Below are 22,500 nucleotides of genomic sequence, written 5' to 3'. Positions count from 1 at the left end.
TACCAGTCATATTACCAGGGTTACAGGTTCCCAGCCTGTTCTATTCATTCTATTTACCAGTCATATTACCAGGGTTACAGGTTCCCAGCCTGTTCTATTTACCAGTCATATTACCAGGGTTACAGGTTCCCAGCCTGTTCTATTCATTCTATTTACCAGTCATATTACCAGGGTTAGAGGTTCCCAGTCTGTTCTATTCATTCTATTTACCAGTCATATTACCAGGGTTAGAGGTTCCCAGTCTGTTCTATTTACCAGTCATATTACCAGGGTTACAGGTTCCCAGCCTGTTCTATTCATTCTATTTACCAGTCATATTACCAGGGTTACAGGTTCCCAGCCTGTTCTATTCATTCTATTTACCAGTCATATTACCAGGGTTACAGGTTCCCAGCCTGTTCTATTCATTCTATTTACCAGTCATATTACCAGGGTTACAGGTTCCCAGCCTGTTCTATTCATTCTATTTACCAGTCATATTACCAGGGTTAGAGGTTCCCAGCCTGTTCTATTCATTCTATTTACCAGTCATATTACCAGGGTTACAGGTTCCCAGCCTGTTCTATTTACCAGTCATATTACCAGGGTTACAGGTTCCCAGCCTGTTCTATTCATTCTATTTACCAGTCATATTACCAGGGTTAGAGGTTCCAAGCCTGTTCTATTCATTCTATTTACGAGTCATATTACCAGGGTTAGAGGTTCCCAGCCTGTTCTATTTACCAGTCATATTACCAGGGTTCCAGGTTCCCAGCCTGTTCTATTCATTCTATTTACCAGTCATATTACCAGGGTTAGAGGTTCCCAGCCTGTTCTATTTACCAGTCATATTACCAGGGTTACAGGTTCCCAGCCTGTTCTATTCATTCTATTTACCAGTCATATTACCAGGGTTACAGGTTCCCAGCCTGTTCTATTCATTCTATTTACCAGTCATATTACCAGGGTTACAGGTTCCCAGCCTGTTCTATTTACCAGTCATATTACCAGGGCTCCAGGTTCCCAGCCTGTTCTATTCATTCTATTTACCAGTCATATTACCAGGGTTACAGGTTCCCAGCCTGTTCTATTCATTCTATTTACCAGTCATATTACCAGGGTTACAGGTTCCCAGCCTGTTCTATTTACCAGTCATATTACCAGGGTTACAGGTTCCCAGCCTGTTCTATTCATTCTATTTACCAGTCATATTACCAGGGTTAGAGGTTCCCAGCCTGTTCTATTTACCAGTCATATTACCAGGGTTACAGGTTCCCAGCCTGTTCTATTTACCAGTCATATTACCAGGGTTACAGGTTCCCAGCCTGTTCTATTTACCAGTCATATTACCAGGGTTAGAGGATCCCAGCCTGTTCTATTTACCAGTCATATTACCAGGGTTAGAGGATCCCAGCCTGTTCTATTTACCAGTCATATTACCAGGGTTAGAGGTTCCCAGCCTGTTCTATTTACCAGTCATATTACCAGGGTTAGAGGTTCCCAGCCTGTTCTATTTACCAGTCATATTACCAGGGTTAGAGGTTCCCAGCCTGTTCTATTTACCAGTCATATTACCAGGGTTACAGGTTCCCAGCCTGTTCTATTTACCAGTCATATTACCAGGGTTAGAGGTTCCCAGCCTGTTCTATTTACCAGTCATATTACCAGGGTTAGAGGTTCCCAGCCTGTTCTATTCATTCTATTTACCAGTCATATTACCAGGGTTAGAGGTTCCCAGCCTGTTCTATTTACCAGTCATATTACCAGGGTTACAGGTTCCCAGCCTGTTCTATTTACCAGTCATATTACCAGGGTTACAGGTTCCCAGCCTGTTCTATTCATTCTATTTACCAGTCATATTACCAGGGTTAGAGGTTCCCAGCCTGTTCTATTCATTCTATTTACCAGTCATATTACCAGGGTTACAGGTTCCCAGCCTGTTCTATTTACCAGTCATATTACCAGGGTTACAGGTTCCCAGCCTGTTCTATTCATTCTATTTACCAGTCATATTACCAGGGTTACAGGTTCCCAGCCTGTTCTATTCATTCTATTTACCAGTCATATTTCCAGGGTTAGAGGTTCCCAGCCTGTTCTATTCATTCTATTTACCAGTCATATTACCAGGGTTACAGGTTCCCAGTCTGTTCTATTTACCAGTCATATTACCAGGGTTACAGGTTCCCAGCCTGTTCTATTCATTCTATTTACCAGTCATATTACCAGGGTTACAGGTTCCCAGCCTGTTCTATTCATTCTATTTACCAGTCATATTACCAGGGTTACAGGTTCCCAGCCTGTTCTATTTACCAGTCATATTACCAGGGTTACAGGTTCCCAGCCTGTTCTATTCATTCTATTTACCAGTCATATTACCAGGGTTACAGGTTCCCAGCCTGTTCTATTTACCAGTCATATTACCAGGGTTAGAGGTTCCCAGCCTGTTCTATTTACCAGTCATATTACCAGGGTTAGAGGTTCCCAGCCTGTTCTATTTACCAGTCATATTACCAGGGTTACAGGTTCCCAGCCTGTTCTATTCATTCTATTTACCAGTCATATTACCAGGGTTACAGGTTCCCAGCCTGTTCTATTTACCAGTCATATTACCAGGGTTAGAGGTTCCCAGCCTGTTCTATTCATTCTATTTACCAGTCATATTACCAGGGTTACAGGTTCCCAGCCTGTTCTATTCATTCTATTTACCAGTCATATTACCAGGGTTAGAGGTTCCCAGCCTGTTCTATTCATTCTATGTACCAGTCATATTACCAGGGTTACAGGTTCCCAGCCTGTTCTATTCATTCTATTTACCAGTCATATTACCAGGGTTACAGGTTCCCAGCCTGTTCTATTCATTCTATTTACCAGTCATATTACCAGGGTTACAGGTTCCCAGCCTGTTCTATTCATTCTATTTACCAGTCATATTACCAGGGTTACAGGTTCCCAGCCTGTTCTATTCATTCTATTTACCAGTCATATTACCAGGGTTACAGGTTCCCAGCCTGTTCTATTTACCAGTCATATTACCAGGGTTAGAGGTTCCCAGCCTGTTCTATTTACCAGTCATATTACCAGGGTTACAGGTCCCCAGCCTGTTCTATTCATTCTATTTACCAGTCATATTACCAGGGTTACAGGTTCCCAGCCTGTTCTATTCATTCTATTTACCAGTCATATTACCAGGGTTAGAGGTTCCCAGCCTGTTCTATTTACCAGTCATATTACCAGGGTTACAGGTTCCCAGCCTGTTCTATTCATTCTATTTACCAGTCATATTACCAGGGTTAGAGGTTCCCAGCCTGTTCTATTTACCAGTCATATTACCAGGGTTACAGGTTCCCAGCCTGTTCTATTTACCAGTCATATTACCAGGGTTACAGGTTCCCAGCCTGTTCTATTTACCAGTCATATTACCAGGGTTACAGGTTCCCAGCCTGTTCTATTCATTCTATTTACCAGTCATATTACCAGGGTTACAGGTTCCCAGCCTGTTCTATTCATTCTATTTACCAGTCATATTACCAGGGTTACAGGTTCCCAGCCTGTTCTATTTACCAGTCATATTACCAGGGTTAGAGGTTCCCAGCCTGTTCTATTCATTCTATTTACCAGTCATATTACCAGGATTAGAGGTTCCCAGCCTGTTCTATTTACCAGTCATATTACCAGGGTTAGAGGTTCTAAGCCTGTTCTATTCATTCTATTTATATGTGTGCTGCTGCTGCTGCATTGTGGTCATTCAATCAACTGTTCATAAAAAAATGTTTATGACAGTAATACGGTTATACGGTAATTGTGCCAAGCGTAATGGTGAGGGTGTGTGTGTGTAGCGAACAGTTTAAACCCAGACGTAGTTATACCTTTCCACCTGACTACTGCTTGCATTCCCCAGAATAACCTCATAACATAACGGCAGATGAAAGATTGATCATCCCACAGCCAAAAGGTCAACGACTAGACCAAACAAGCCCCCTTGCACTCTACAGCCCAATCTACTAACTTCTACCACACAGTTTGACCTGGTCCAAGATTACATGGCATGGTGCTGAGTCTTAAACCAGGGAACTCAAAACGGATTTAGATAAGAGTCCACAGAGAGTAAGTGGATTTACAACAAATATGTTTAGTGAATATCTATAATGCCTTTATAGTGCTGTTATCAATATCAAGCTTCAGACTAGATGAGGTCCCTCTAAGGTAGATCCAGAAACTAAGGTCAGTGTGTATACCTCTTCAGACTAGTTGAGGTCCCTCTAAGGTAGATCCAGAAACTAAGGTCAGTGTGTATACCTCTTCAGACTAGTTGAGGTCCCTCTAAGGTAGATCCAGAAACTAAGGTCAGTGTGTATACCTCTTCAGACTAGTTGAGGTCCCTCTAAGGTAGATCCAGAAACTAAGGTCAGTGTGTATACCTCTTCAGGCTAGTTGAGGTCCCTCTAAGGTAGATCCAGAAACTAAGGTCAGTGTGTATACCTCTTCAGACTAGTTGAGGTCCCTCTAAGGTAGATCCAGAAACTAAGGTCAGTGTGTATACCTCTTCAGACTAGATGAGGTCCCTCTAAGGTAGATCCAGAAACTAAGGTCAGTGTGTATACCTCTTCAGACCAGTTTAGGTCCCTCTAAGGTAGATCCAGAAACTAAGGTCAGTGTGTATACCTCTTCAGACTAGATGAGGTCCCTCTAAGGTAGATCCAGAAACTAAGGTCAGTGTGTATACCTCTTCAGACTAGTTGAGGTCCCTCTAAGGCAGATCCAGAAACTAAGGTCAGTGTGTATACCTCTTTGGAACCGTGTGTCACACAGACCACACACTTACATTGAACCCTGTTATTGAGTCGTGTGTGTGTGTATAGTGTGGACTAATGCAGACCGTTGTTTTCCTTTGAAAAGGCAGACAGTCCAAGGTCCCAGGAACAAAACATACCTCTCAAAATATTATTCTTGGCCTCTGTGCTTATTTGCTTTCACGCTATTATGAAGAGAGCTTTTCTATTCAGCTGTTCCCTGACTACTTTGTCCTCAGTCTGTTGTGACGTACTGTATAACCTCTTATGGCTGGTGGTGAGTCAGCAAAACCCATAATGCTCTGCATGGCTTCTATTGTATCCTCACTCATAGCCAATGACTGAAGTCTGATTGAAGCCTCCAGTAAACAGTAAAAAGAGCATTTTCATGTGTCCTCTCCCTCACTGCTAGCTAGGCTGAAGATGCCCTTATTAGGACAAATCATTATTCCGTCAGGAAGCTTTTAGATCCATGGGCCCAGTGCCTTTGCTAACTAACATTGCTGGTCCCTTAGTTTAGAATTCTTTGTCATTTTATGCAAATAGTTATGGGATGTTAGAGTCCTCTTGTTTTAACTGTGTTATCTTCCACCCAGACTGCTAGTGCATAGTTAGGAAGGTAGAGGAGACAGGAGGTAAGAAGGTAGGGGAGACAGGAGGTAGGAAGGTAGAGGAGACAGGAGGTAGGAAGGTAGAGGAGACAGGAGGTAGGAAGGTAGAGGAGACAGGAGGTAGGAAGGTAGGGGAGACAGGAGGTAGGAAGGTAGAGGAGACAGGAGGTAAGAAGGTAGGGGAGACAGGAGGTAGGAAGGTAGAGGAGACAGGAGGTAGGAAGGTAGAGGAGACAGGAGGTAGGAAGGTAGAGGAGACAGGAGGTAGGAAGATAGGGGAGACAGGAGGTAGGAAGGTAGGGGAGACAGGAGGTAGGAAGGTAGGGGAGACAGGAGGTAGGAAGGTAGAGGAGACAGGAAGTAGGAAGGTAGAGGAGACAGGAGGTAGGAAGGTAGAGGAGACAGGAGGTAGGAAGGTAGAGGAGACAGGAGGTAGGAAGGTAGAGGAGACAGGGGCTATGAAGGTAGAGGAGACAGAAGGTAGGGGAGGTAGGAGGTAGGAAGGTAGAGGAGACAGGAGGTAGGAAGGTAGAGGAGACAGGAGGTAGGAAGGAAGAGGAGACAGGAGGTAGGAAGGTAGAGGAGACAGAAGGTAGGAAGGTAGAGGAGACAGGAGGTAGGAAGGTAGAGGAGACAGGAGGTAGGAAGGTAGAGGAGACAGAAGGTAGGGGAGGTAGGAGGTAGGAAGGTAGAGGAGACGGGAGGTAGGAAGGTAGAGGAGACAGGGGGCAGGAAGGTAGAGGAGACAGGGGCTATGAAGGTAGAGGAGACAGGAGGTAGGAAGGTAGAGGAGACAGGAGGTAGGAAGGTAGAGGAGACAGAAGGTAGGAAGGTAGGGGAGACAGTAGGTAGGAAGGTAGAGGAGACAGGAGGTAGGAAGGTAGAGGAGACAGAAGGTAGGAAGGTAGAGGAGACAGGAGGTAGGAAGGTAGAGGAGACAGGAGGTAGGAAGGTAGAGGAGACAGGAGGTAGGAAGGTAGAGGAGACAGGGGCAGGAAGGTAGAGGAGACAGGAGGTAGGAAGGTAGAGGAGACAGGGGGCAGGAAGGTAGAGGAGACAGGAGGTAGGAAGGTAGAGGAGACAGGGGGCAGGAAGGTAGAGGAGACAGGAGGTAGGAAGGTAGAGGAGACAGGAGGTAGGAAGGTAGAGGAGACAGGAGGTAGGAAGGTAGAGGAGACAGAAGGTAGGAAGGTAGAGGAGACAGGAGGTAGGAAGGTAGGGGAGACAGGAGGTAGGAAGGTAGAGGAGACAGGGGGCAGGAAGGTAGAGGAGACAGGAGGTAGGAGGGTAGAGGAGACAGGAGGTAGGAAGGTAGGGGAGACAGGAGGTAGGAAGGTAGGGGAGACAGGGGGCAGGAAGGTAGAGGAGACAGGAGGTAGGAAGGTAGAGGAGACAGGAGGTAGGAAGGTAGAGTAGACAGAGGTTGGTTGTCACAGTGCTCCTAACTTAAACTCCAGAAGGTATTGTTCTCATCTCAAGGTTATGAGGCCCTGAGCTCAATGGTTATAAAACTCCCTTCACTAAAACGTTATGCCATGCTTTCTTGGACTAGGGACTTCTTGCAATCACAATCAAATTAACCTGAATAAATAAAGGTTTAGTAAATATCAATCAATCAACAAATCAATCGATCGATCAATCAAAGAATGAATCCTAAATGTTCCCTCTCTTCCTCCCAGACCCATCCAGACTGCGGAACATGCATTGTTTCCCCCAGAGTTCCTCATCCATCTCCTGTTCCTGGTCCTTCCCTGACTCCCACTGGGACTCCTATACCGTGGAGGTAATGTAACATCCCTCACAAACACACACTCTCTTTATGTCTTATCTTATCTTCTTATTATTAGAAAGTTGAGGTCAGGGTGTCTGATACCATTTCTCCAACTTTACTGAAGGCATTGCAGGGATATAGGATACCTTGTCAGTTGTACAACTGAATCCATTCAACTGAAATGTGTCTTCCTCATTTAAGCCAACCCCTCTAAATCAGAGAGGTGCGGGGGGCTGCTTTAATCGACATGCGCGTCCAGGGATCGTTGGGTTAAATGCCTTGTTCAGGGCAGAAAGACAGATGTTTTTCCTTGTCAGCTCAGGGATTCGATCCAGCAACCTTCCGGTTAACCCATACCTACACTATGTGGGCACCCCTTTAAATTAGTGGATTTGGCTATTTCAGCAACACCCGTTTCTGACAGGTGTATAAGGCTTGGGCTTGGGACACAAGCCTAAGATCGCCATGCGCATTGCCAAGCGTCGTCTGGAGAGGTGTAAAGCTCGCCGCCATTGGACTCTTGAGCAGTGGAAGCGTGTTCTCTGGAGTGATGAATCACGGTTCACCATCTGGCAGTCCGACAGACGAATCTGGGTTTGGCGGATGCCAGGAGAACGCTACCTGCCCCAATGCATAGTGCCAACTGTAAAGGTTGGTGGAGGAGGGATAATGGTCTGGGACTCTTTTTCATGGTTCTGGCTAGGCCCCCTATTCTTGACGATTCAGTGCTTTCAACTTTGCGGCAACAGTTTGGGGAAGGCCCTTTCCTGTTTCAGCATGACAATGCCCCGTGCACAGTGAGGTCCATACAGAAATGCTTTCTTGAGATCGTTGTGGAAGAACTTAACTGACCTGCACAGAGCCCTGACCTCAACCCCATCGAACACCTTTAGGAGGAATTGGAAAGCCGACTGTGAGCCAGGCCTAATCGCCAAACATCAGTGCCTGACCTCACTAAAGCTCTTGTGGCTGAATGGAATCGGCAAAGGGGGACCAACTCCATATTAAGTTAATGCCCATGATTTTGGAATGAGATGTTTGACCAGCAGGTGTCCACATACTTTTGTCTGTTTAGAGTACATTACTCAACTAGTGCTGGAGTAAAACATGGAATTGACTGCACTAATCAGTTCTCAGTATGTTGAAAACAAGGAGCGGACTGCAGTAATCAGTTCTCAGCATGTTGAAAACATGGAGTGGACTACAGTAATCAGTTCTCAGCATGTTGAAAACATGGAGTGGACTACAGTTGTCAGTATGTTGAAAACATGGAGTGGACTTCAGTTGTCAGTATGTTGAAAACATGGAGTGGACTTCAGTAATCAGTTGTCAGTATGTTGAACACATGGAGTGGACTACAGTAATCAGTTCTCAGTATGTTGAAAACAAGGAGTGGATTGCAGTAATGTCCATTACCCTCCAGGTGCGTCAGCAGGACAGCTGGGAGCTGGTGTACGCCCTGCGTCTGGCCCGGGATAGAACCTCACTCAGCCTGGAGAACCTACAGCCTTACAAGAGATACAACGTGGCTGTCAGAGTGGCCTCCGCTGGACTCAGCAGCCCCGCCGTGGAGGAGAACGTGGCCACCATGATCGACCGTGAGTAACTACTTATACCGGCTGACAACCGGAGTTGTATCATAGACCCCTTCCAAGAGTAGAGTTTATCTGCTGTAAGATCCAGACCCACAATCACCATGACAACAAACCAATTCACCACACAGAACCACAACACCAGATGACACCAAACAACATCCGAGTGACACAATGGTTGGTGGGATTTCGCTGTCCCAACATGCTCTCCCTGCTGATACGTGACCTGTTTAATGACCTGTTTAATGACCTGTTAAAGGACCTGCTAAATGACCTGTTAAATGACCTGTTAAATGACCTGCTAAATGACCTGCTAAATGACCTGCTAAATGACCTGCTAAATGACCCGTTAAATGACCCGCTAAATGACCCGCTAAATGACCCGTTAAAGGACCCGTTAAATGACCCGTTAAATGACCCGTTAAAGGACCTGTTAAATGACCTGTTAAATTACCTGTTAAATGACTTGTTCCAGCTACTTGGACTGTCTGACAGTCTAAGCTTGTATGAGTACCACTAGTGTTTCTACCAGACCACAAACAGTAGTAGTGTTTCTACCAGACCACTAACAGTAGTAGTGTTTCTAACAGTAGTAGTGTTTCTACCAGACCACAAACAGTAGTAGTGTTTCTACCAGACCACAAACAGTAGTAGTGTTTCTAACAGTAGTAGTGTTTCTACTGGACCACTAACAGTAGTAGTGTTTCTACCAGACCACTAACAGTAGTAGTGTTTCTAACAGTAGTAGTGTTTCTAACAGTAGTAGTGTTTCTACCAGACCACTAACAGTAGTAGTGTTTCTAACAGTAGTAGTGTTTCTAACAGTAGTAGTGTTTCTAACAGTAGTAGTGTTTCTATCAGACCACTAACAGTAGTAGTGTTTCTACTGGACCACTAACAGTAGTAGTGTTTCTACCAGACCACTAACAGTAGTAGTGTTTCTAACAGTAGTAGTGTTTCTAACAGTAGTAGTGTTTCTACCAGACCACTAACAGTAGTAGTGTTTCTAACAGTAGTAGTGTTTCTAACAGTAGTAGTGTTTCTATCAGACCACTAACAGTAGTAGTGTTTCTACTGGACCACTAACAGTAGTAGTGTTTCTAACAGTAGTAGTGTTTCTACCAGACCACTAACAGTAGTAGTGTTTCTAACAGTAGTAGTGTTTCTAGTAGTAGTGTTTCTAACAGTAGTAGTGTTTCTAACAGTGGTAGTGTTTCTACCAGACCACTAACAGTAGTAGTGTTTCTAACAGTAGTAGTGTTTCTAACAGTAGAAGTGTTTCTACTGGACCACTAGCAGTAGTAGTGTTTCTAACAGTAGTAGTGTTTCTAACAGTAGTAGTGTTTCTTCCAGACCACTAACAGTAGTAGTGTTTCTACCAGACCACTAACAGTAGTAGTGTTTCTAACAGTAGTAGTGTTTCTAACAGTGGTAGTGTTTCTAACAGTAGTAGTGTTTCTACCAGACCACTAACAGTAGTAGTGTGTCTAACAGTAGTAGTGTTTCTAACAGTAGAAGTGTTTCTACTGGACCACTAGCAGTAGTAGTGTTTCTAACAGTAGTAGTGTTTCTAGTAGTAGTGTTTCTACCAGACCACTAACAGTAGTAGTGTTTCTAACAGTAGTAGTGTTTCTAACAGTAGTAGTGTTTCTACCAGACTACTAACAGTAGTAGTGTTTCTAACAGTAGTAGTGTTTCTACTGGACCACTAGCAGTAGTAGTGTTTCTAACACTAGTAGTGTTTCTAGTAGTAGTGTTTCTAACAGTAGTAGTGTTTCTAACAGTAGTAGTGTTTCTACCAGACCACTAACAGTAGTAGTGTGTCTAACAGTAGTAGTGTTTCTAACAGTAGAAGTGTTTCTACTGGACCACTAGCAGTAGTAGTGTTTCTAACAGTAGTAGTGTTTCTAGTAGTAGTGTTTCTACCAGACCACTAACAGTAGTAGTGTTTCTAACAGTAGTAGTGTTTCTAACAGTAGTAGTGTTTCTACCAGACTACTAACAGTAGTAGTGTTTCTAACAGTAGTAGTGTTTCTACTGGACCACTAGCAGTAGTAGTGTTTCTAACACTAGTAGTGTTTCTAGTAGTAGTGTTTCTAACAGTAGTAGTGTTTCTAACAGTAGTAGTGTTTCTACTGGACCACTAACAGTAGTAGTGTTTCTAACAGTAGTAGTGTTTCTACCAGACCACTAACAGTAGTAGTGTTTCTAACAGTAGTAGTGTTTCTAACAGTAGTAGTGTTTCTAACAGTAGTAGTGTTTCTAATAGACTTGATGAATAAACCCATCCGAGGAGGTCCCTTCCATTCCATATCCTACTCTCTCTACCTGACAAATGACACGTCTCTCAAAATGCACTGCTTTGCTGCGGCGTTGGTCTCCTCTTAGCAGGATGTTGAGTCACACACACACACACACACACACACACACACACACACACACACACACACACACAGACTGATATCCTAAATGTGTTAATAGTCAGATGGCCTATAGAACAGGTCCTTCCTTATGTTCACTAGTCCAGGACCCAGATAAATAGATTCTCAACCTGCTCTGAGTATTGTGATGCCTTGGCCTTTGGTTAAAACATTTGGCATTTGGATTTGGCAAAGTGTTGGCATTTGTCTCAGTATAGTTTTGAGTAAAGGTTAGTGAGTGTTTGCTCTTGTTAAGTTCAACTTTAATGAGTTTAGACTCCACAGATGTCTCTAACTTATAAGTTGTAACTATTTCAAATAGGGTGACTAGCTACTTCAAGTATTTTAGGATTTTATGAAAGCTTTGTTTTGAGATTCGTCAGAATTTTTAAATGGTTTATCATCCTTCACGTTTAAAGTCCTGGGGTAATCGTACTTGATCATCTCTCAGATTTAAAGGTGCTATTTTAGTTGACCTCTATGCTAATGTAATACGAGGACTGAGGAAAATGAACACAGGTGAAATGATGTTGAAATGTTGCTGATGTTTCAATTAGGCGACTTTCTGTATCTACAGAAACTGACAGAGCGTACTGTTGGTGAAAAAGTCCCACAGTACTCTCTTATAGCGCTGTATTCCAGTTCTGTCAAAATGATTCATTGAAAAAGAAAGGGCTAGAGAGAAAGAGAGGGGGAGAGAGAGTTAGAAGCCAGAGAGAGTTAGAAGCCAGAGAGAGAGAGAAGCCAGAGAGAGAAGCCAGAGAGAGAAGCCAGAGAGGGAAGCCAGAGAGAAGCCAGAGAGAAGCCAGAGAGAAAGAGAGAGAAGCCAGAGAGAGAGAGAAGCCAGAGAGAGAGAGAAGCCAGAGAGAGAGAAGCCAGAGAAAGAGAAGCCAGAGAAAGAGAAGCCAGAGAGAGAGAAGCCAGAGAGATCCAGACAAAATTAAATCAAAGCCTTTCTGGTGCATTTGTTCGCTAATGTTCTAATATTATTAGATCATTTGGGCCCATGTGAACTCTGTGAAAACATTTTATTCAGAGAAAAAGGTCAAGTTAAAAAAAGGAGAATTATATTACAGTGACACCTCAAGAATAAGGGCTGGTGGATTCTAGGTGAAGGAGAGGGCAGAGTGTTGGATGACATTCAGATCTCAGATTTTCTCTCTCTCTCTCTCTCTCTCTCTCTCTACCTCTCTCTCTCTCTCTCTCTCTCTCTCTCTCTCTCTCTCTCTCTCTCTCTCTCTCTCTCTCTCTCTCTCTCTCTCTCTCTCTCTCTCTCTCTCTCTTTCTCTCTCTCTCTCTCTCATTTAATTTAATTCAAGGGTTTTAAAGGTTTTATTGGCATGGGAAACATATGTTTATATTGCCAAAGCAAGTGAGGTAGATAAAAAATAAAAATGAACAGTAAACATTACACTCACCGAAGTTCCAAAATAATAAAGACATTACAAATGTCATATTATGTCTATATACTGTATACAGTGTTGTAACGATGTGCAAATAGTTAGAGTACAAAAGGGACAATAAGTAAGCATAAATATGGGTTGTATTTACAATGGTGTTAGTTCTTCACTGGTTGACCTTTTCTTGTGGCAACAGGTCACAAATCTTGCTGCTGTGATGGAACACTGTGGTATTTCACCCAGTAGATATGGGAGTTTATCAAAATCGGGTTTGTTTTCAAATTCTTTGTGGATCTGTGTAATCTGAGGTAAATATGTGTCTCTAATATGGTCATACATTTGGCAGGAGGTTAGGAAGTGCAGCTCAGTTTCCACCTCATTTTGTGGGCAGTGTGCACATAGCCTGTCTTCTCTTGAGAGCCAGGTCTGCCTACGGCGGCCTTTCTCAATAGCAAGGCTATACTCACTGAGTCTGTACATAGTCAAAGCTTTCCTTAAGTTTGGGTCAGTCACAGTGGTCAGGTATTCTGCCACTGTGTACTCTCTGTTTAGGGACAAATAGCATTCTAGTTTGCTCTGTTTTTTCTGCTCTGCATGCATTATTTGGTGTTCTACGTTGTACACAGAGGATAGTTTTGCAGAATTCTGCATGCAGAGTCTCAATTTGGCATTTGTCCCATTTTGTGAATTCTTGATTGGTGAGCGGATCCCAGACCTCACAACCATAAAGGGCAATGGGTTCTATAACTGATTCAAGTATTTTTATCCAGATCCAATTGGAATTTGTTGTCTGTATATGTGATCATTTCATTGAGGATCCCATCAACACCACAGGCCTTTTGGGGTTTGTGGGTTTTTATTTCGTCCTGTAGTTCATTCAAGGTAATTGGAGAATCCAGTGGGTTCTGGTAGTCTTTAATAGTTGATTCTAAGATTTGTATTTGATCATGTATATGTTTTTGCTGTTTGTTCTTTGTTATAGAGCCAAAAAGAAGAAGTGGTTTATCTCCATTTTGGATAGATAACTATTTGTGTTTTCCAATTTTCCCAGAAGTGTTTAGAGTCTATGGATTCTTCAGTTACATTGAGCTGATTTCTGACGTGCTGTTCCTTCTTTTTCCGTAGTGTATTTCTGTATTGTTTTAGTGATTCACCATAGTGAAGGCGTAGGCTCAGGTTTTCTGGGTTTCTATGTTTTTGGTTGGAAAGGTTTCTCAATTTCTTTCTTAGGTTCTTGCATTCTTCATCAAACCATTTGTCATTGTAGTTAATTTTCTTCAGTTTTCTGTTTGAGATGTTTAGATTTGATATGGAAGCTGAGGTCAAATATACTGTTTAGATGTTCTACTGACAAGTTTACACCTTCACTATTACAGTGGAACGTTTTGTCCAGGAAGTTGTCTAAAAGGGATTGAATTTGTTGTTGCCTCATTGTTTTTTGGTTGGTTTCCAAACTACATTCCTTCCATCTATAGCATTTCTTAATGTTACTCAGTTCCTTTGGCTTTGATGCCTCATGATTGAGCATAGCTATGTTCAAGTAGAGTGGGATTTTGCTGTGATCTGATAGGGTGTCAGTGGGCTGACTGTGAACGCTCTGAGAGACTCTGGGTTGAGGTCAGTGATAAAGTAGTCTACAGTACTACTTCCAAGAGATGCGCTATAGGTGTACCTACCATAGGAGTCCCCTCGAAGCCTACCATTGACTATGTACATACCCAGCGTGTGACAGACCTGCAGGAGATGTGACCCGTTTTTGTTGGTTATGTTGTCATGGTTGTGCCTAGGGGGGCATATGGGGGAGGAAATGCTGTCACCTCCAGGCAGGTGTTTGTTCCCCTGTGTGCTGAAGGTGTCAGGATCTTGTCCGGTTCTGGCATTTAGGTCGTCACAGACTAGTACATGTCCCTGGGCCTAGAAATGATTGATTTCCCCCTCCAGGATGGAGAAGCTGTCTTCATTGAAGTATGGGGATTCTAGTGGGGGGATATAGGTAGCACACAGGAGGACATTTTTCTCTATTAAGATCATTTCCTTTTGAATTTCTAGACAAATGTAAAATGTTCCTGTTTTGATTAATTTAACGGAGTGAGTTAGGTCTGCTCTATACCAAATTAGCATACTCTCTGAGTCTCTTCCCTGTTTCACACCTGGTAGTTCGGTGGATGGGATTACCAGCTCTCTGTAACCTAGAGGGCAACCAGTTGGTCTGTCTCCTCTATACCAGGTTTCTTGTAGGATGACAATGTCTGTATTTCCGATTTCTTTGAGGAAGTCCAGGTTCCTGCTCTTTAGGCCAAAGGCAGATGACCTCAGGCCTTGGATATTTCAGGATGAGATAGTGAAGGCTTTGTGTTCCATAAAGTGTCCAATGTTGTTGGTTGTGTGGTTCGGCGTCAGGCCAGTAAGTGTGAGCAGAGCCTGCTGAGCATCTGGTACATGCCATTGGCTTGGGCTAGTGTAAGAGTTGGGGTTGGGCCTGTTTGCCCGCTCACTGCCTGGGCGTATGTGTGACTTCCATGTTGAGGCCCTCTTTGCGGGGGTGGGGTGCATGGGGTGGGCAGGAGGGACATGGGTCTGATCTGAGGGGGCCTAAATGGGGTGTGGGCATGTTTGACTTGGAGGGGTGTTGATTGGTTGGGGTGGGGGTGTGTATGTGGCTGGTGGTATTGTGGTCTGGATGTTGGTCCTCTCGGCGTGGGTCCTCTATGTGGGGGGGGGGGGTCGCGCAGGTCTGGGAGAGTGTCTCGCTGGTCTGGGCGGGGTGTCTATTGATTTGTTGCTCCTGTGTGAAGTGTTGGGGCTACGTTTGAGAGCGATGTCCTTTAGAGTCCGGGCGAAGGTGGACACTGCTGCCTTGTATAGGTGGACCTGGTCATAGAGGCTGTTCAAGTCCAGGGTGGAGTGGTGGGCCAGGAAAACATTTGGTTTTGAGGCACAGTCACAGGAAATACTTGCGTTTACCCGCTGTATGGTGACAGGGTAGAAGTCTTTTCATGGTAGCAGAGGGAAGATAACTACTTGTGCGTTGGGGAAAGTAGAAGAAGCTTTTTCAATCACTCCCTTCAGTGCTGTGGCCACCCTTTCCTGCTGTGCTCTCAGGTCGTTTGTGCCTGTATTATGTGTGTATTATGTGTGTATTATTGTGTATTATTATGTGTCTGGGTGACCCTAGTTGGTCCTCAGACAGAAGGTCTAGGGTGTGCTGGGTGTTTGGACACCAGAGTTTATACACACTGTGTTTGGGAAAAAGTTGTTTTTCTTGTATATATTTCCCATTTGAGTCCATAAGGAGTACAATCTGTCTTGTGTATGTCCTCAGTGGGTGGGGGGAGGGCTATCAGGGTGGCTGACAGGGGGGGTGCTCAGAGGGGGTGAGATCCCCTGGGCTTCGGGTTCTTCATTTGTCTGTCCCGCTGTGATGTCGATGCTATGGTCAGGGTCTGGTGTGGACTGTTCTGCTGTGATGTCGATGCTATGGTCAGGGTCTGGTGTGGACAGTTCTGCTGTGATGTCGACGCTATGGTCAGGGTCTGGTGTGGACAGTTCTGCTGTGATGTCGATGCTATGGTCTGGTGTGGACAGTTCTGCTGTAATGTCGATGCTATGGTCAGGGTCTGGTGTGGACAGTTCTGCTGTGATGTCGATGCTATGGTCAGGGTCTGGTGTGGACAGTTCTGCTGTGATGTCGATGCTATGGTCAGGGTCTGGTGTGGACTGTTCTGCTGTGATGTCGATGCTATGGTCAGGGTCTGGTGTGAACAGTTCTGCTGTGGTGTTGAGACTTTTGTTGGGAGCTGAGGTGGGCTGTTCTGCTGGCTGCTCTGCAGGGGTGGCCACCTCTCTAGTGGGCTGTTCTCTGTAACACGCCATCCCCCTCAACCTCTCCTCCAGCAGTCTGATCCTCTCCTCCATCCCCCTCGCCCTCTCCTCCAGCAGTCTGATCCTCTCCTCCATCCCCCTCGCCCTCTCCTCCAGCAGTCTGATCCTCTCCTCCATCCCCCTCACCCTCTCCTCCAGCAGTCTGATCCTCTCCTCCATCCCCCTCACCCTCTCCTCCAGCAGTCTGATCCTCTCCTCCATCCCCCTCAACCTCTCCTCCAGCAGTCTGATCCTCTCCTCTAATGCTCTGTTCTTCTCCTGTTCTTGATTTTTATATTGTTGAAGTTGTCTCACCACAGTCCAGAGTGCAGATATGTCTCTCTCCACCTCCAGCTCTCCGGGTCTGGTTAAGGGGGTGTTGTTGTGCTGGACTGTTGTCTGGGTCTGGTTAAGGGGGTGTTGTTGTGCTGGACTGTTGTCTGGGTCCAGTTAAGAGAGTGTTGTTGTGCTGGACTGTTGTCTGGGTCTAGTTAAGAGAGTGTTGTTGTGCTGGACTGTTGTCTGGGTCTAGTTAAGAGAGTGTTGTTGTGCTGGACTGTTGTCTGGGTCTGGTTAAGGGGGTGTTGTTGTGCTGGACTGTTGTCTGGGTCTGGTTAAGGGGGTGTTGTTGTGCTGGACTGTTGTCTGGGTCTGGTTAAGGGGGTGTTGTTGTGCTGGACTGTTGTCTGGGTCTGGTTGAGGGGGTGTTGTTGTGCTGGACTGTTGTCTGGGTCCAGTTAAGAGAGTGTTGTTGTGCTGGACTGTTGTCTGGGTCTGGTTAAGGGGGTGTTGTTGTGCTGGACTGTTGTCTGGGTCTGGTTAAGGGGGTGTTGTTGTGCTGGACTGTTGTCTGGGTCTGGTTAAGGGGGTGTTGTTGTGCTGGACTGTTGTCTGGGTCTGGTTAAGGGGGTGTTGTTGTGCTGGACTGTTGTCTGGGTCTGGTTAAGGGGGTGTTGTTGTGCTGGACTGTTGTCTGGGTCTGGTTGAGGGGGTGTTGTTGTGCTGGACTGTTGTCTGGGTCTGGTTGAGGGGGTGTTGTTGTGCTGGACTGTTGTCTGGGTCCAGTTAAGGGGGTGTTGTTGTGCTGGACTGTTGTCTGGGTCTGGTTAAGGGGGTGTTGTTGTGCTGGACTGTTGTCTGGGTCTGGTTGAGGGGGTGTTGTTGTGCTGGACTGTTGTCTGGGTCCAGTTAAGAGAGTGTTGTTGTGCTGGACTGTTGTCTGGGTCTGGTTAAGGGGGTGTTGTTGTGCTGGACTGTTGTCTGGGTCTGGTTAAGGGGGTGTTGTTGTGCTGGACTGTTGTCTGGGTCTGGTTAAGGGGGTGTTGTTGTGCTGGACTGTTGTCTGGGTCTGGTTAAGGGGGTGGTGTTGTGCTGGACTGTTGTCTGGGTCTGGTTAAGGGGGTGTTGTTGTGCTGGACTGTTGTCTGGGTGTGGTTAAGGGGGTGTTGTTGTGCTGGACTGTTGTCTGGGTCTGGTTAAGGGGGTGGTGTTGTGCTGGACTGTTGTCTGGGTCTGGTTAAGGGGGTGTTGTTGTGCTGGACTGTTGTCTGGGTCTGGTTAAGGGGGTGTTGTTGTGCTGGACTGTTGTCTGGGTCTGGTTAAGGGGGTGGTGTTGTGCTGGACTGTTGTCTGGGTCTGGTTAAGGGGGTGGTGTTGTGCTGGACTGTTGTCTGGGTCTGGTTAAGGGGGTGTTGTTGTGTTGGACTGTTGTCTGGGTCTGTGCTGACTGGAGTGTAATCACCTGCTGTTCCAGCTCCACCTGCCTTACCTCCAGCTGGGTGAATTTATCCTTCATTTCAATGAGGGAGTAGTACTCTGTGCTGGGAGGTTGAGTTTCCGCTTGGGGTGGCTCGTCTGTGGGGTTATATAATGAAGAGGTCTGGGGGTTGCTCGTCTGGGGGGTTATATAATGAAGAGGTCTGGGGTTGCTCGTCTGTGGGGTTATATAATGAAGGGGTCTTGGGGTTGCTCGTCTGTGGGGTTATATAATGAAGAGGTCTGGGGGTTGCTCGTCTGGGGGGTTATATAATGAAGAGGTCTGGGGGTTGCTCGTCTGGGGGGTTATATAATGAAGAGGTCTGGGGGTTGCTCGTCTGGGGGGTTATATAATGAAGAGGTCTGGGGTTGCTCGTCTGTGGGGTTATATAATGAAGAGGTCTGGTCTGACCTGCTCGGGGTGGGGAATCTTTCTCAAGGGAGAGCTTCTCCTGCTGAGCTAATTCTTTGATTAGGTGAAAGTCCAGCTGAAACTGTTTGGGTTGCCCTGTACCATTACTGTTCCTGACTAGTATCCTGAGTTTCCACCCCTCGTTAACACCCGCTCTCTTAACAGAGGGGTAGTGTGTTAATATAGCACTGTACCAGGGGATGGTCTGGTTAATATAGCACTGTGCCCTGCCAGGGGATGGTCTGGTTAATATAGCACTGTGCCAGGGGATGGTCTGGTTAATATAGCACTGTGTCATGCCAGGGGATGGTCTGGTTAATATAGCACTGTGTCATGCCAGGGGATGGTCTGGTTAATATAGCACTGTGCCATGCCAGGGGATGGTCTGGTTAATATAGCACTGTGCCATGCCAGGGGATGGTCTGGTTAATATAGCACTGTACCAGGGGATGGTCTGGTTAATATAGCACTGTGCCATGCCAGGGGATGGTCTGGTTAATATAGCACTGTGCCATGCCAGGGGATGGTCTGGTTAATATAGCACTGTGCCATGCCAGGGGATGGTCTGGTTAATATAGCACTGTGCCATGCCAGGGGATGGTCTGGTTAATAAAGCACTGTGCCAGGGGATGGTCTGGTTAATATAGCACTGTGCCAGGGGATGGTCTGGTTAATATAGCACTGTGCCAGGGGATGGTTTGTGTGGATGATGAGGTTGCTGATGTTCCCATTTTTATAATAGTCAGCAAAAAGTGTCTCTTGATTTTCCATAAGGAGCTTCATTTTGTGATATTTTCTTTTTACCTTTATTTAACGAGGCAAGTCAGTTAAGAACAAATTCTTATTTCAATGACAGCCTATGAACAGTGGGTTAATTAACTGCCTTGTTCAGAACGACAGATTTTTACCTTGTCAGGTCGGGGATTCGATCTTGCAACCTTGCGGTTACAAGTCCAACGCTCTAACCACTAGGCTACCTGCTGGTGACAAGTCCAACGCTCTAACCACTAGCCTACCTGCTGGTTACAAGTCCAACGCTCTAACCACTAGCCTACCTGCTGGTTACAAGTCCAACGCTCTAACCACTAGCCTACCTGCTGGTTACAAGTCCAACGCTCTAACCACTAGTCTACCTGCTGGTTACAAGTCCAACGCTCTAACCACTAGTCTACCTGCTGGTTACAAGTCCAACGCTCTAACCACTAGCCTACCTGCTGGTTACAAGTCCAACGCTCTAACCACTAGCCTACCTGCTGGTTACTAGTCCAACGCTCTAACCACTAGGCTACCTGCTGGTTACTAGTCCAACGCTCTAACCACTAGCCTACCTGCTGGTTACAAGTCCAACGCTCTAACCACTAGCCTACCTGCTGGTTACAAGTCCAACGCTCTAACCACTAGCCTACCTGCTGGTTACAAGTCCAACGCTCTAACCACTAGCCTACCTGCTGGTTACAAGTCCAACGCTCTAACCACTAGCCTACCTGCTGGTTACAAGTCCAACGCTCTAACCACTAGCCTACCTGCTGGTTACAAGTCCAACGCTCTAACCACTAGTCTACCTGCTGGTTACAAGTCCAACGCTCTAACCACTAGCCTACCTGCTGGTTACAAGTCCAACGCTCTAACCACTAGCCTACCTGCTGGTTACTAGTCCAACGCTCTAACCACTAGGCTACCTGCTGGTTACTAGTCCAACGCTCTAACCACTAGCCTACCTGCTGGTTACAAGTCCAACGCTCTAACCACTAGCCTACCTGCTGGTTACAAGTCCAACGCTCTAACCACTAGCCTACCTGCTGGTTACAAGTCCAACGCTCTAACCACTAGCCTACCTGCTGGTTACTAGTCCAACGCTCTAACCACTAGTCTACCTGCTGGTTACTAGTCCAACGCTCTAACCACTAGGCTACCTGCTGGTTACTAGTCCAACGCTCTAACCACTAGCCTACCTGCTGGTTACTAGTCCAACGCTCTAACCACTAGCCTACCTGCTGGTTACTAGTCCAACTCTCTAACCACGAGCCTACCTGCTGGTTACAAGTCCAACGCTCTAACCACTAGGCTACCTGCTGGTTACAAGTCCAACGCTCTAACCACTAGGCTACCTGCTGGTTACTAGTCCAACGCTCTAACCACTAGCCTACCTGCTGGTTACAAGTCCAACGCTCTAACCACTAGGCTACCTGCTGGTTACTAGTCCAACGCTCTAACCACTAGGCTACCTTCTGGTTACAAGTCCAACGCTCTAACCACTAGGCTACCTGCTGGTTACTAGTCCAACGCTCTAACCACTAGCCTACCTGCTGGTTACAAGTCCAACGCTCTAACCACTGGCCTACCTGCTGGTTACAAGTCCAACGCTCTAACCACTAGCCTACCTGCTGGTTACTAGTCCAACGCTCTAACCACTAGGCTACCTGCTGGTTGCAAGTCCAACGCTCTAACCACTAGCCTACCTGCTGGTTACAAGTCCAACGCTCTAACCACTAGCCGACCTGCCGCACTAAGTAGTGCACTTCTTGCCTTGTCATTCTTTACATACACAGGGTAGTGTATTTAATTACCTCTGAACAGCGGGAGGCAGCTTCTAAGGCCTCTCCAATTGGTTGGAGTAGACTGTTCCACTCTCCTGCCATCGTTGGGCTAAAGGGCTTTGACACCTCTCACTTGACACATCAGTGCTAATTGAAGTTGTATCAAGCTTGGCAGCCTTAACTCAGCATTCAGTCCTTATAAACTAATGTCATGTATTGTTCTTCTTGGCTTGTGGAAATAAAATATAGCTTCTGACTAAACATGACTCACTCAGTTCCAGGTTGGATGGTGTTTTCAGGTTTCTGTTGTTTTCCAGAGCATTTGCTGTGCCGCGTTGGAATAATAATCTTTGGTAGTAAACCTTCCAGGTGGTTCCGTAATTCCGTCCAAAGTCAGGTTGTAGGTTTTGAGTTTTGATTTGGAGTGAAGGATATATTGTAGAGGGTAGCATCCTGTACATGTTCCTGACAATTTCTCTCTCTCTCTCTCTCTCTCTCTCTCTCTCTCTCTCTCTCTCTCTCTCTCTCTCTCTCTCTCTCTCTCTCTCTCTCTCTCTGGCTGCTAGTTTGTAGAGGAAATCACTTGGCCACCATCAGCTGTCTGTCTTCAGCTTGACTCAGGATAATGCCAAAGATTTGCCCTCTGGAGTGGCTAAGTGCAGGCTACCAAGTGGTCAATATCAGCTGCCAAAGTGACAATGCCATTATCAGATGAGAGAGGAAGCTATAGTAGCTAGAACAGTTCCTGAAGTCTGTCATTGCTCATACAACTGCACCAAAGGCCCCTCTAGAAGACTTTAGGTGAATCCCGAAAGCCCCCCCCCCTATTCACTATAAGGCCCATAGGGCTCTGGACTATATAGGGAATAGGGCTCTGGTCAGAAGTAGTGCACTATACAGGGAATAGGGCTCTGGTCAACAGTAGTGTACTATATAGGGAATAGGGCTCTGGTCAACAGTAGTGCACTATATAAGGAATAGGGCTCTGGTCTAAAGTAGTGCACTATATAGGGAATAGGGCTCTGGTCTAAAGTAGTGCACTATATAGGGAATAGGGCTCTGGTCTAAAGTAGTGCACTATATAGGGAATAGGGCTCTGGTCTATTCCAGACGCAGACCCTGAGACTGATTAGAACACTAGTAGGAAGTAGACAGGAGGTAGGAAGGCATCTGATGTCATCTAAAGTGGACAGGAGCAGGGTGAAGTGTATAGGGGAGCATTGTGGAAGCAAGACATCCCTGTTAGCGGGTGCTAACCAGCCTAACTGTGGCTGTGCTGCCCCCCTACGGAAGCTACAGCCTCAGGAACACATTTAAATACTGATATCCTCAAATAGCTCAGAACACCTGGGAGAGCAGCAAAGAGAGAGAG

The 22,500-nt window shown here is 45.8% G+C and overlaps 1 protein-coding gene across 1 annotated transcript in view; it reads left to right on the top strand.

Annotated features, from left to right (window-relative positions):
• Positions 1–22,500, top strand: part of ptprb (protein tyrosine phosphatase receptor type b) — a gene marked incomplete in the record, with an annotated part of 108,757 nt that overhangs the window by 36,312 nt on the left and 49,945 nt on the right. Inside the window, 2 exon segments of the mRNA XM_029748490.1 lie at positions 7,060–7,163; positions 8,575–8,749. Coding sequence (XP_029604350.1) covers positions 7,060–7,163; positions 8,575–8,749 — 279 coding nt within the window.

The sequence above is a fragment of the Salmo trutta genome, unplaced genomic scaffold (assembly GCF_901001165.1).
Source record: "Salmo trutta unplaced genomic scaffold, fSalTru1.1, whole genome shotgun sequence".
In the NCBI taxonomy this organism is placed as follows: Eukaryota; Metazoa; Chordata; class Actinopteri; order Salmoniformes; family Salmonidae; genus Salmo; species Salmo trutta.
The sequence above is the reverse complement of the archived record's forward strand: the minus strand, read 5'-3'. Positions and strand labels throughout refer to the sequence as shown.